At 36.4% G+C, this 14,327-nt stretch overlaps 1 protein-coding gene across 6 annotated transcripts in view; it reads left to right on the forward strand.

Moving 5' to 3' along the window:
- LOC138716301 (uncharacterized transporter slc-17.2-like) overlaps nucleotides 1-14,327 on the forward strand; it is a 341,565-nt gene that overhangs the window by 75,399 nt on the left and 251,839 nt on the right. For all 6 annotated transcript variants that reach the window (XM_069849236.1, XM_069849237.1, XM_069849233.1 and 3 more), the window contains one exon: nucleotides 8,062-8,146. In XM_069849236.1, coding sequence (XP_069705337.1) covers nucleotides 8,062-8,146 — 85 coding nt within the window. The remainder of the gene's footprint in view (nucleotides 1-8,061; nucleotides 8,147-14,327) is intronic.

The following is a 14,327-nucleotide window of genomic DNA, read 5'->3' on the forward strand; positions in this document are numbered from 1 at the left end:
ACCTTTCAAAATTACACTCATTTCACTGTCAACTCACTCACTGCACTGGAACTACGACACATTTCACTGATTCTATCCTGATTTCACTAACACTTCAAAAACATTTCACTGTTCAAATACTTTGCACTGCCACTATAAACTATAAAGCTTCACTGACAGGAACACGTTTCACTTACACTACACACTTCACTGACACAACACATTTAACTGACACAACATAATTCTTCACTGATACAACATTTCAATAACAACATATCATTTACACCCTTTAAATACTGTGTATAATTACCGTCTATTAGTAAAGTCCTTAAGCCTCTTTTTAAATACATTTTTGGTTGTTGGTAAAACCTTTAGTAAGTCTGCAGGTAAAGCATTCCAGTCCCTGATAGTACGATGGATGCATATTTACTACGTATTGAGCTTCGTGACTGTATATACTACTAGACTTTTGTTTAATCAAGTACCAGACTGGGAATGCGACCTCGTTGTGACAAGGCTGAAATAGAATGGCCCGTCTATGTCGAATTCACATGGGTCTGGTCAATCAGCCATCCAACCAAACTTTAATTCCGCATACACCATAGCCGTCTTGCGTGTGTTTCTGCAAGTACATACGCAAGTACGAGAAATCAGTAGGGTGATTCCAAACATTAAAATGAATAAAACGAGTACATCGTAAATCCCAAATGAAGGAAACTTGCACATACGAGGTAAAAGCCCATGAATGTTTTTGTTATTTCAGTATGAATATTGACAGTTATTCCCCGAAACAGGATAGCAAACCTTAGATTACAAAGGTAGAAGGAAAATGCAACTGATAATGATAGATATGAATGAATAATTTATCTTGTCTTGCTTGTTAAACATTGTAAAACCAACCGTTTTATCATAGCTTCATTGTAAAAGCCTCGTGCGGTCGAGTGCAAAGCCCAGTTACAAGCCTCTTGCACAACCACAGTGGGCAGTATATTACTTGTACAGGGACATCATTTTATTTTTACTAACATTTTTAATATTAACCTGGCTATATCTTTCTATTAACGATTGAAACAGGAAACACCGTTTGCTACCCCTTCCACGACGGAGTTCGATGATACTGGCGTAAAATACAAATCACTTTACTAGGTATAGGAGGGAAGAAAAGTGGCTCATCCATTTATGTAAACTAGGAAATATCGCAATTTTGAGTTTGATAATTTTCATTAGGTTTTTGTTTAATCAAAATACAGTACTGTATTAACACTTAGTGTTTTACACACGAATTGAGCTATCCATTCGGAAGTATTAATTATGCAGTGTATATTGTTCTGTTACAGCACATTAGCGTACTATATAGAGAATGAAGTTAAATTGAAAAATAATTATAATATGGATATTTAAACACATTTTAGAAAATGGTGGCCGTTCATTTCGGTACAGGCTTCAGTTCTTTTGTGCATATTATCGCACTATAGACTATTGTACCTAATTCCAATTACCAGTTTCGTCTTTCGTACGAGTAACTCATGTTGAAATAATTCTGTACCTACTCTATAAAAGAGTACCTTACGTACTGTAAATTCAATCTTCACTTCTGCCCGATCCGAAAAGATAAAATCATTCAGAAATGCTATCTACTGTCCTTTCAAGTGGTTTTGTCGCAGGGTTGTAGAAAGGAGGGGGGGAAATCACGTGACAGTTAATTACTTAAGGAGGCCCTTTTATTTAAGTTATTTTAAACACTTGAATAATATTACGTAGACGTCCAATTCCTAACAGAAATTAATGTTTTCAGAAAAGAGCTAAGATAGCCCAGCTACTAGACTTTACAAAGGGGCGAACAGAAGCAGGTGGGGGAAACCGGGATGCGACATAGGGAAACGGACGACAGTACCCGTACGAAAATATGATTCAATATTGAAAGCTCTTTCGTCACTGGAAAACGCGAACATATTTCTGAAACGTACTATACTCAGTAACTCAGTACTGCTTACGCGCCCTCGGCTTTGTGTCGTGAACGGTTGGAAGTTTACTAGTAGAAGGGGTGAGAGTGAAGCACATTCCAAAACTCAGGTACAATAAAAATTGAAGTAAAAATAAAATGATGTCCCTGTATCAGTACTTATTTTTGTAGTAACGTTGTGACACTTAGGGAATTGATTGTGAAATTCTAATGTAAATACACATTTTGATCAACACCTTTCAGGCGTCTTCTTATGCTTTAAATCGGTGGTTTTCAGAGGGTGACTAATCTTCAGGCTTTCAAATTTTCTCATGAGAATGATTGCCACACGTTTGGAAAAATATAATTTTTCCGATATTTGAAACATAAAATAAATTATGGAATCATGGGGAAAAAAATTACTGCATTACATTAATTTATTGTTAAATTGGTTGTCGTTATATGACGATTTGATTTTATGTAAATAATGAAGAGATACGTTATTTTCAATATAACAACATAATTTTGAAGATGTCTTTTTACTAACTAATATAAAATGAAGTTTATGATACGTGAAGGTTGCACAGTTACAATCATTATGGCAAGCCGTAGATAATTGCCAACGCCAGATAGGTTTTCCTTTACTTAGGAAATGTAAATAAGTGATTATATTCGAGACCAGTTAAAATATGCGATCGTTAAATTAACTACATAATTGAAATGAATTAATTATCATGTTTTAAAGCTATAAAGATAATTTGAAAGCATTCCATTACCATTATAATTATATGTACAGAATATGAATGATGTGAGTTGTCAAACTTAAACAGGTAAATACTATAGTTTGCGTCAAAACAAACTGTAATTATTGAAAAGGGATACCTATGCAAGAAATAACATGTTAGAAATTGTTGAACCTATTCCGTGTTCATCGGCAACTGGTCTTTTCGATGTCAGAGTCCAATTAATATTTTTACTAGAAACGGTCATACTTCACGTGCATAATTCATGGATAAATTCATTCGTAAATTAATCCATTTAGTGTTCTGTCCAAGAGCAGGTCTTTCACTGCAAACCCAGCTTTCTCCAATCTTTCCTATTTTTTGCCTTCCTCTTCTTTTCCTCATATGATCCATATATCTTAATGTCATCTATGATCTGATACATTCTTCTACCCCGAACTCTTTCCCGTTCATCATTCCTTTCAGTGCATCCTTCAGTAGGCAGTTTTTTCTCAGCTAGTGACCTAAAAAATTCCTTTTTCTCTTCCTGATCAGTTTCAGCTTCATTCTTTCTTCAACCACTCTTTCCAACATACCTTCATTTCTTATTTTTTCTGTCCATTTCACACGCTCCGTACTTCTCCATATTCACATTTCAAATGTTTCTATTCGCTCCTCATCACTTCGTCGTAAAGTCCATGTTTCCGTCCCATACTATTCCACATCCATACAAAGCATTTCACTAATCTCTTCCTAGTAACAAAATCGATACACAATTCATTACTGTTTTACAAAACTCCTACTCTGAAAAGTTTAGAGTGCTCCATGTCGCACTCGATAACCACTTCTACACCTCTATAGGGCCATCGCATAAGTTCACCGCTGTGAGGTAACGGTTAGCTTGCCTGATCTTGAAATGAGGGGGCCCTTGTTCAAATCCTGGTTGGAATTTTTTTGTCTTTGTCTTGTACGGGGAAAGGACCCGAAGGCTTATACTGTACCGGGAAAGTTTTTTCTTTCCCCCCCCCCCTCTCAACCACTTGAAGCAGATTTCGGCGTTGGATCTCGGACTCTTTTTCACCTTCATTAATTTCAGTTTCATTCAGCGCGTCTGGCCGCGAAACCAGGTGGCCCGGGTTCGAATCCCGGTCGGGGCAAGTTACCTGGTTGAGGTTTTTTTCCGGGGTTTTCCCTCAATCCAATACGAGCAAATGCTGGGTAACTTTCGGTGCTGGACCCCGGACTCATTTCACCGGCATTATCATCTTCATTTCATTCAGACGCTAAATAACCTAGATGTTGATACAGCGTCGTAAAATAACCAAATAAAATTAAAAAATCGACCAGGAGATCGTAGCAAAAATGGTTCCGGGATTCCCCTACAGGTGTCATGTCTGGAGGAACTGCAAAAATCCCAGCGAGCCATAGAAGCTTCTACAGTGGACTATGGCAGATCGGGGAGTGTAGCTTCCTCAGATGGATGGCGCCTTGGTGAGTCGCGGAATCTATGGTGCCGCGATCTTCGAGTCAAAGGATGCAGCAGAATCCAAGCACGTGAACTGCGAACAGACGCTATCGATTTGAGAAAGCGGTATTTTAAGAGAGAGATGGAGGGAAGTTTGCGAGCTTCGTCAGAATTTGGTGCCATAGCCGAATCGTTAAGATTGAATCACGTACTTGAAGAATGGTCCTAGGGACTTCAATAATCATCCCTATACAATGAGGTTGCACAATAAGTCTAAGGCTGCGGTGCTTGCCTACGGTCCTTCCTTCGAAAGAAAAATAAAACCTCTATAACTTTATCTTCGTAAGGTAATTTATAGCCAGTAAAATTCAGTGCTTTCTCTAATGCATGTTAAGTGCCTACAACTAGTTGTAGACTTATCTATTTGAGTATTACATCCACGATTTACTTTTATTATTTAAATAGAAACAATATTCTTACATTCTAAGAATGTAAATTGCATATATTATTGCATATTGATAAATAGGAGTAATGGATAACTCAAGAATTTTAATGAAATAGAAAAAAGTATATCTTTTTCCTAGAGATAGGATGTATGGTTCTACCTTTTCTTGTTTCTTCCTTAAACGACGACCTTGTGTCTTGTTAGTAGTATAACGAGGCAATTCTTTACTACTTTCTTTCTTTGTCAGTTTTACCTCTTCCTTTAATACCTATTGACAATTCAATGCGGTATATCTTTACGCAAACTCTGAAAACAAGCTCTGATTGCGGGCATCCCTAGCCCTGTGATCAGCACGGGACAGGGCTACCGCCGAGACAACACAGGGCAGTACCTGATAAAGAACACACACCCACTTTAGAGTACGTACGAAAGACAATTCTCTTACTTTCCCCATGCCGGAAATCGAACAACGCATCACTTCGATTGGAAACAAGTACGCTGTCCACAAAGACTGCTGACTGCTGACTTTAGAAACTCTATTGCTGGCAAATATCGAATGTCCATTGATGATATTTGCTGGAATTAGAATGGAACAGACTGGAAACTTGGGGGCAAAGGATAAAGGTGATAACAAAAAAGGTAGTGGTGATGATAAGGCTGTTTAACTAAAACGAATAAAATAAATACGTAAACAAGTATAATTTAATTTCAATTATGAAGAGGTATAGATTTATTAAACAGTTACATATACGTATTACACGTACAGAATTTACCTTTCAAATCAGTGCATGGGTCTCTTGATCGTACATGCTTTACAAAACAAACCTTACTTGGTAAATTGCATCCCCCTCACCTAAAAGAAAAATCTAACCACTCTCCAGAACACACAGTACATAAGTGGTACGTACTTATACCACAGTATAACGCCATGTATCCTACCCTAATTATTTAGAGAAATACTTGTAGCCTATATTAAAATGAAGCGAGTCCGTCCCTTCTTCTAACCAAGAATCTTCATTGATAATAATAATACATCTTCATTACATATCTTTATATTAAAATAATTGGAAACTCTGTTTACCTTTTACTTAAACTGAAATACGAGTATTTCGAAATCGGAGCTGGGCTTAAAACATACGATTGAGCTATAATTTACTTGATCCGGCCAATTTTGGCAAAAGTTACGGTGGAACATGTATTTGAGTGATCTTCCATTGTAACTGAATTTAAGCAGTTGGTTACGAGTAATGATAAAATTTCGAAAAATTTAAGGAAAACGTTTGACAGTGTAATAATGCTATGTTGTTTGTGTCCTTTAGTGTAAAAGTTGAGCTACCACCGAATAATGGATCTTGGTGTTTAATCAACCAACATGGCATCACTTATGAGGCAACTAGGACAGGAGATAATGGGGTAGCGTGGCCAATTTCTTTATTGTTACAAAATTCGTGGCATTACATCAAAGAATTTGACCTTTATGCGCAGAAAAACAGGAAAGCAGTTCTAAAGCAAATATTTTAAGACTACTGAAGGACGCTAATCATGGACTAAGGAAGGATAGGCCTACTCTCTGTACCGGTATTTATTTCTGGCACGTTCTAGTCTTTAAGGGGTTAGGTACAGCTTACAGCAGTAAAATTTTGGAAATATTCAACATTTTTTTTCCTCCATTACTGTACCTTGTACAATAATGAAAATTAGTATGTATAAAACACTGTCTTTCTGCTATATGAAAAAAATATTTTTACGATTTAAAAAAATTGTTTACATTTTTTTTTTTCAAAATTCAGTTCACTGTGCAGTGATGAAGCATTTCCCGCATAACTCAAAAACTAACCAACATTCTGTGATGAAATTTTCTGCATGTATTTATGCATGTCATATGATGCAAGATCGCTTCTCTACCTTTGATAGATTGTCTGATAAAAGATAAATTAATTTAAAAAATTGTCAAATATCAGTATTTTCTTCTAACACAAAATAAAAATATATGATATATTAAGCAATGTAGTTGAAAGAGCATGATATTGTAAACATGAGTTTCAGCAATAAAATAAAAGAGAGAGAACATGAAAAAGTTAACAAGCTTATGAGTTATGAAGGAAACGCTTTATCACTGCACAGTGAACTACCACCATTTTGAATTTTGGAAAAAAAATATATATATAAATATTTTTTTTTAATCATAAAAAATATTTTTCTTTTTCATGTAGCAGAAGGACAGTGTCTTACACATACCAATTTTCATTGTTGTACAATATACAGCAATGGAGGAAAAAAATGTTGAATATTTCCAAACATTTTACTGCTGTAAGCTGTACCTAACCGCTTAAACGAGATGCAACAGTGACGTAGAATATCTCTTATGCTTGTGCCTGCATACGACTCTAAGTTTCCACGTCACTATTGCATCTCATTTAGAGGCTAGAAATGCCCGCGCTGAACATTCCTGGCTTACTCGATGAGTAAAATCTTATGTGTACTCATGTAACTATGCACCTGAAAGTAAGTGAGGCCTTAAAGAAAATCATCCTCAAATAAATTTATGTTCCTACTGTGAGTCTTCCTCATATCCCAGATGTTATAATGACCCTACAATCCTTACATGTTCGAAAACCGCCGAGGGAAGCAACTAAACAAACAAAATAACATAATTTTTAACATGTGTGTCGTACACTATTTTTTATACAGCCGTTCCTCCGTTACAGTATTTAGAGACAATTCCCCTGGCTTGTAATAATGAATCTTTATAATTTTAAAAGAAAGCTGTGGTGTAGCTTAGTGATAGAGTATTCGACTGTTGATCGCGTTCTTCTGTTCAAACTCGAGATCCCCGTAATTTTTTTTTATAATTACACATTAACACTCAATTGTTTCATAGGAGTTATCAGTAAAGTAGTTGTTGTAGAGATGTATTAGATTCATGTAGGGTAAAGTTGCCTAATGCCGTGATACTTTTTTTGAACTGAATATCAGTCAAAGCTTTACGGTCCGATCAAAGCGCCAGACATCTTTCTGGAAAGAGTGCATCTTTCAGCTACTTTTGAGACATCGGCGAACTTTCAAGCAAGATACCCAATCTCGTGATAGTCAATGAAAAAACGTATCACGGCATTAGGGGGATCACGGCATTAGTCAACTACCCTATTAACGAAAAACATTCATTTTTAAAACTTGTCCTAACATTTCTTGAATTGCTTTAGTTATTGGTTTTCGGTAGCAATTGCTGCGTTGAAAGAACTACTTTCAGAAATGGCTATCTCAAAATAAATTATACCGAGAAGCAACGTAAATTGCGATGAAAGTTCTCTGTTGTCTTATGAATGAATTTACTATCCACGGTTATAAGTTGAGGTCTAGTTTTACGTCGTTATCTATTTAAATATTTCACAGGAAAACCGTAAGGAAGACGATACCTTAGTGTGTATATCCTTGACTTGTTGTAGTATCAGTTTTCAGCAGTGTGTGCTTAACATTACTGTGTTGTGTTCATTGATAATGTTCACAGGGCTCAACGTGGCCTGCCCTTCACATGCTCGCAGCCTTATGGTTTCCTCCTCTCCAGAGAAGCGGCTTCATTTCCTGCTATTCCGGTATTTAAATGTTATGATATTAGAATTTACATATGAATACCTCTGTTAAAATGTTAAAGCTAGCAGTATGTGCCCTAGTTCACATAAAATAACTTCCTAACTTATCAAAGGCTCCATTACAATACAAATTACCGTATTCGCTATCTTTTAAGACAGTTTAGAAGCCTGGACACACATAATTTCTTGTTTGAAAAAAGTGAAATTTGCATATCGAATGTGTATTTTAGACCAGGCATGGTGGCAGGTACCTAGGATCGAATCTAGCTACTTGGCGCCTCTAAGCAGAGAAAAATATTTCCGCCCCTTATTTCGCCCTGTATGCGTCATTTGGATCAACTGAAATAATTGATTCCGCGTCATTATTACTGTTTTAATATCGGAAACGCCTGATTCAGATAAACCACACACTCCACTATTTTCGGTACTGTTCGCCACATTCTTACACTCTGATGTATCTGAACTCGAACTGGAACAAGCTGGCTGTATTTGTTTTAAAATTATACCGATTTTTCTGTGGTTTCCAATTTCTGCTAGACCGTGGGACTTCTTCGAAAATCTGAAAGTCATTGTATCTTAGCGCTGCAGCTATAATGGATCTAATGTTCTGATGACGCGTATTCCTTAATGAATCACCGTGAGAACACGATCCCAAAACGTGAGCAAGAGTTTCTACCTCTCTGTGGCAGCGTCTACGGAGGTGATCGTTTTGAGATCATCCCGGTACAGATCTATCTGCAGAAATGGTGTTGTCATCTGATAATCCCTCGCTATTTACTGCATGAAAATTCATTATGATCTCGGCGTGTGTTTAATTATTTATTCCTATTGTTTGCGAATTTTTTCCTATACTGGGTGATTCTGTGACTTTGTTACAAAATTTATTGGTGATAGATGTGTTCAATATGAACAGTCTTCATATAATGGGAACCCATATTCGGAAACGTTTCATTTGGTAATTACAAAACATATTAAAGTTGTTCATAATGAACTCCTAGATCTCTAAAAGTTTGTATCAAAATCACAGAGACACTCTGAATATGGTGTATTTAAATTTGTGTCAAATATTCTAGAGTCATATTGCTATTGATAAAAAAAGTTACAGCACTGAGAAGTGATTAGGGCCAGAAAAATCAAATTTTCATTGGTTAATTCTGTTTTGAACCTTTTCTCATGGTCCTTATGATAATTAGGTTGTGCATTGAAGACTGTAATACGTGAATAGTGAACTTCTTTTTTATTCTACTATTCATAACAGTTTAGACTAACAGAAGGTAGATGGAGATCTGATTTACGACTTCTATTAAAATTATGATGTCTTGATTAGTACTAAATTTAATGTCTCTTGGTTTTTAATATGAAACAATCCGAGGAAGAATGTACTCACAATGTAGGTCAGTTTTTATAAATTTTGACACATTTAACTTATTATCTGCAAATAAAATCGTACATTTAAATGCCAGAAAATGAGGTTTCAAAAGTGGTGCCCTGGCTTTCATATGCATTGACATGTTTTTGTTTTTGCCTTTATCTTAATTTGTGAATTTTCAAATTCATGTTCACTTTTCTCAAAAACTATTTAACAATAGAATGCTTATTTTCTTCGTGCAAAGTTTATGCATTATCTGGAGGAGTTAATGGGAGGTTCAGAATTCTAGTCAAATTGAATTACTCAATTATATATAAAATTTGTTGAATCAAATCGCATAAATTATTGTTTTTTGAGATTATATTAAATTAATAATTTATAAAAGCTATGACCTCCTTTGACAAGTAAGATTGAAAAAAAAAATTGAACAGATTGTGGTTGGTAGTTTTTTTGACTACTAAAATGTACAGGGGCTCCGTCATGGTAGAAAAGCATGCCCATTCTTGTAGCCAAGTGGAACCTCCTGAAACAATATTGGAAACTTGTTTGCAGAAAATCCAGGTAGCTATGTCTTGTAAGACGATTTGAAAACACAGCAGATCCAATTAATTGTCATTTGTCGTTTCTTCATACAATTTATAAGGCTTGTTGTGTGTTAACTGTATCTCCATACCCATTGAAAATTGGACACATTTATATGAACATTTTTGCTCATAATAGTCCATATTTTCATGTCCTAAATATTTACTATTCCTTCTGAATCACCCTACAGCAGGCATGTCAGAAATCAGACTCTAAATGTGCAGTTTTGTGCGCGGATCGCCGGTCTGTGCAGACTGCATCATTCGAGCGTTGCTCTTACTCGTTCTTAGCTGGAGAGGTGTACAATAATCTAGTCTGCGCTTCTAGGGTTGGATTAAATAGGTATTTAGATATTATAAACACACTTAGCAGAAGGAAAAAAAAACACAGTTATTATCAGTGTCTATACTTGACAATTGTAATACAAGAAACTTTAGGCTTACTCAGTTATAATTGACAAAGTAGTGGTTTTTAAAGCATAATCTATTAATATGGTTTTTATATAGTATTTGACGAAAACAATATTGCAGTAATTTCGAAACAACGAAAAACGAATAAGTATTTCATTTTACGTGGTAGGTACTAATTATTTTAAAGAAATAGACCCTACTCTTTCATTGTTCGTCGAGCATTATTATTTATTGGAACCATTGGTACAAAAATGTTGAAGAAAATATTATACTCCCAATTAATTACATGCAGTAGGACATTGTGAAGTTTTTACACTGAAATAATTTCCTTGGTGTATGTCAATATAAATTAACATTAATATGAATAAATAATGTAAATTAAGCTTAGAATTTAAATTCATATATAGTTTATTTGGAAAAGTTGAGAGCAAGTATCGACAAGTTCGGAGCGTTACTGAAAGAAATTAAAAGTGTAGTTCACAAGCTGTGAAGCGACGATATTCTATTTATGTGAGGTTTAAAGATTTATTAATGTAAGTATATTAGCATAATATAATGACGTGAGATGGAAAATTTGCAATTATATATTTTTCCTGAAAATTTTTCCGCCTTGGAAATAGTTGCTTTCTTCGCTCCTTACAACCTCAAGACCCTCACATGTATTCCTCATTATATTCTCATCACTTACCAGCTTATGAAATGAAAGTCATAAGTCGTCCATAGATTGTTAGTACAGACTCCAAAACAACGCCACTGTCAAGTTCGTTTTGCCGTGAGAGTACTGATTAAGAAATAAGCGCTGTCAATATAATATTTTGAGAACTTTACTAATCTGATCTAAACTGTCACAACATTATTACCTCGACATGGGCTAATGGAAACTATTCCTTTTAAAATAATTATTGTTGGCTGAGGAAAACATTATAACAATTATGTTATATGATTCGTAATTTCTCTCCTTCATTATCTGTGAACTCCTCACTTTATTTATCATAACTCATTCATAAATACAGCCAAATCAGCACCCGTACTGAAACTGTGTTACTGAAAGAAAAGTTGATATGCTGTTGCAGGTCTGTATGTATAGCCCTGTCGCGTTCCCCTCCAAGGCGATTCACTCCCTCCAGGTAGGGGAATAGAAAATGCACATCGCACAGAGACTACTGCACAATGTGCAGGGTTTTGACATGCCTGCCCTATAGGGTGCATAACAGATCAATTTAAACCTTAGTAGATCCGTCTTGCGTCTGGCTCACGAAAAGTCAGCCAGTACTTAAATTAGTCAGTAGGCCTATTTGTGTCCTCTATCCTGCGGTGCTCTTATAGGACGGAATTTTCCGAAAACTGTACTTCCCCGAAGTTCTATTCCGGAGTAATAATTTTAAACTAAATAAAGAGTCTCAAATGAAATTTTTATTGAGATGAATGCTTTAAGGAAGCATTAAAATAGCATATTTTTTAATTATCTTCTCAATCTTCATTCGTCCACCGCTGTGAAGTAATGGTTAGCACGCCTGACCGTGTAACGACCGTTGGTCCGGGTTCAAATCCTGGTTGGGACAAGTTACCTGGTTGAGGTTTTTTCCGGTGCTTTCCCTTAATCCAATAAGAGCAAATGCTGGGTAAGTTTCGGGGTTGGACCCTGGACTCATTTCGCTGGCATTATCACCATCTCATTCAGATTCTATATGAGGAGCTGGCGTACAGGAAGTCACATGTCCGTAAAATTTCAAAACGGAGAAAACAGTTGGCGTGGATTCTTCATTTAATTCTGCGTACATATTCCTGACATTACATCCCTTCCAAATGTAACATATTCCACAGTAAATAACGAAAGAAAGACGTGTGTTCATTCAAAACGCAACATGTTTGAGAGTTTGTCCATTCACATTGTCCGCAACAGTCAATAGTAGGCCTAATTACAACAGAACGTCCCATCATGCTGTGTGGTAAAGATGGAGTCAAACAACGAAGATTTGGCTATTTCAGAGTGTCTTTCTGTTGCTGTTACCATATAAACATTAGTCTTCTTATCCTTATTTTTCAGTACTCTTATTTTCTTTTCCTTGTATTATGGTGAAAAATATGTAGCCCCTACCGGTAGTTCATTTACAAAAAAAGTATCCATGGATTTTGCCTCACATTAATGTGGTCTATAGTTTGTATAAATTAGTTAGTTGCTAGTGATGGATTAGAACTCTACTACATTGGAAATTCATTCTGAAGTACATTTTCTGTGTTATGGTTGTTATGTCCAAGATTACATCTATTTCTTACTGTAGTTGTTCAATTTTATTGTAGCATGGCGAACACATTCAAAATGCAACATGTCTAAACAAAAAATGAAAACAGTACCCACAAACATAGGCCTACTGAATATTTTATGTTCATTATACACAATTACTTTTTATACAACTTAAGAATATGAAGAGCACACAAAACAGGCCAATGAAGGGAAACTAAGAGGTGGAACTTAAACTGAGAGGATCCAATCCGGCATCAGAATTGGAATCCGGTGTGGCTTAATGGATAAAGCGTCAGCACGTAGAGTTGAAAACCCAGGTTCGAGTACCGGTGCTGGAGAGAAATTTTCTCCGCTCCACCCATCCTTCATCATATGATAATGCAGAAATCCTGCACGGAAATATCATACGTATTTCGGTACATCACAATAATTATGATATGCGTAAATAATCACTTAGTGATTTAAGACGGCGCTCATTCAGTCGGATCCCGGCCACTTAGTCACTCGTAATGAGTGCACCTCTGCACATATACCTTATTTTATTTCAAGGAGTGCAGTTAGGTGGCTCCTTTGAACACCCACTTACAGATTTATGACTTCCTACACAAACACCTCTGACAATTCCATCCTGTCCCCTCGTCCCAACATTGCACAGTTGTCATAATCCTGGTGACCCTGAAATGAGACTGACGGGATTCTTGGAATTCGGAAAAGATGCAGCAACTCTGCCTCCACGTGGATTTGACGAGAGCCTGTCAATTCTTCAGAACAAGGGTTGTGATTGGTTGCTGACAGGAGAAGACAAAATTTCCGTCACCATAAGAAAGATATTCATTTATGACAACCAATGAGTAGGGGGCAGTAGAAGGTCTGTCGGCAAAGTCCTTTCTATGGAACTGCACTCCATGAAAAAAATAAGAGTATAGTGTGTTGGACATTGTGCCACTGTCACACATCTGTGACATAGTGCATGAGGTTTGGCCACTAAAGAGAAACTAAGAGGTAGAACTTAAATTGACAGGATACAATCCGGTATCGGAATTGGAATCCGGTGTGGTTTAGTGGATAAAGCGTCAGCACGTAGAGCTGAAAATCCGGGTTCGAGTCCCGGTACCGGAGAGAATTTTTCTCCGCTCCACCTATCCTTCATCATATGATAATGCAGAATCCCTGCACGGAAATATCATATGTACTTCGGTACATCACAATAATAGGTTACAAATTGTTGTATATAAGCTTTAGGCCTATTAGATTTTCTCTCTTTCTTACAACTCTTTTAACAAGGACATATTACTTTTTGGATGCCAGCTTCTCAAATAACCATAGCAGTTGAAAAAGAGTCGTAAAATAACCCAAAAAATCTTCAGTCCATAATGTTCTGGCGTGTGTACAAAACTCTCTGCAAAACTGAAGTGGAACTGTTCTTCCGCCTTTGGGTCGTGATATGGGTGGGGTCGACAGTACTGACGGATGTGGCGACGACACGGAGACTTGCTGGCGCCCCACAGATTTGCGAACATGTCTGTGACTTGATAAGAAAGTGGAGAACCGTTTTGTGCGAATTGACAGCAGATGCAT

This window comes from Periplaneta americana, chromosome 16, assembly GCF_040183065.1.
Source record: "Periplaneta americana isolate PAMFEO1 chromosome 16, P.americana_PAMFEO1_priV1, whole genome shotgun sequence".
Taxonomy (NCBI): domain Eukaryota; kingdom Metazoa; phylum Arthropoda; class Insecta; order Blattodea; family Blattidae; genus Periplaneta; species Periplaneta americana.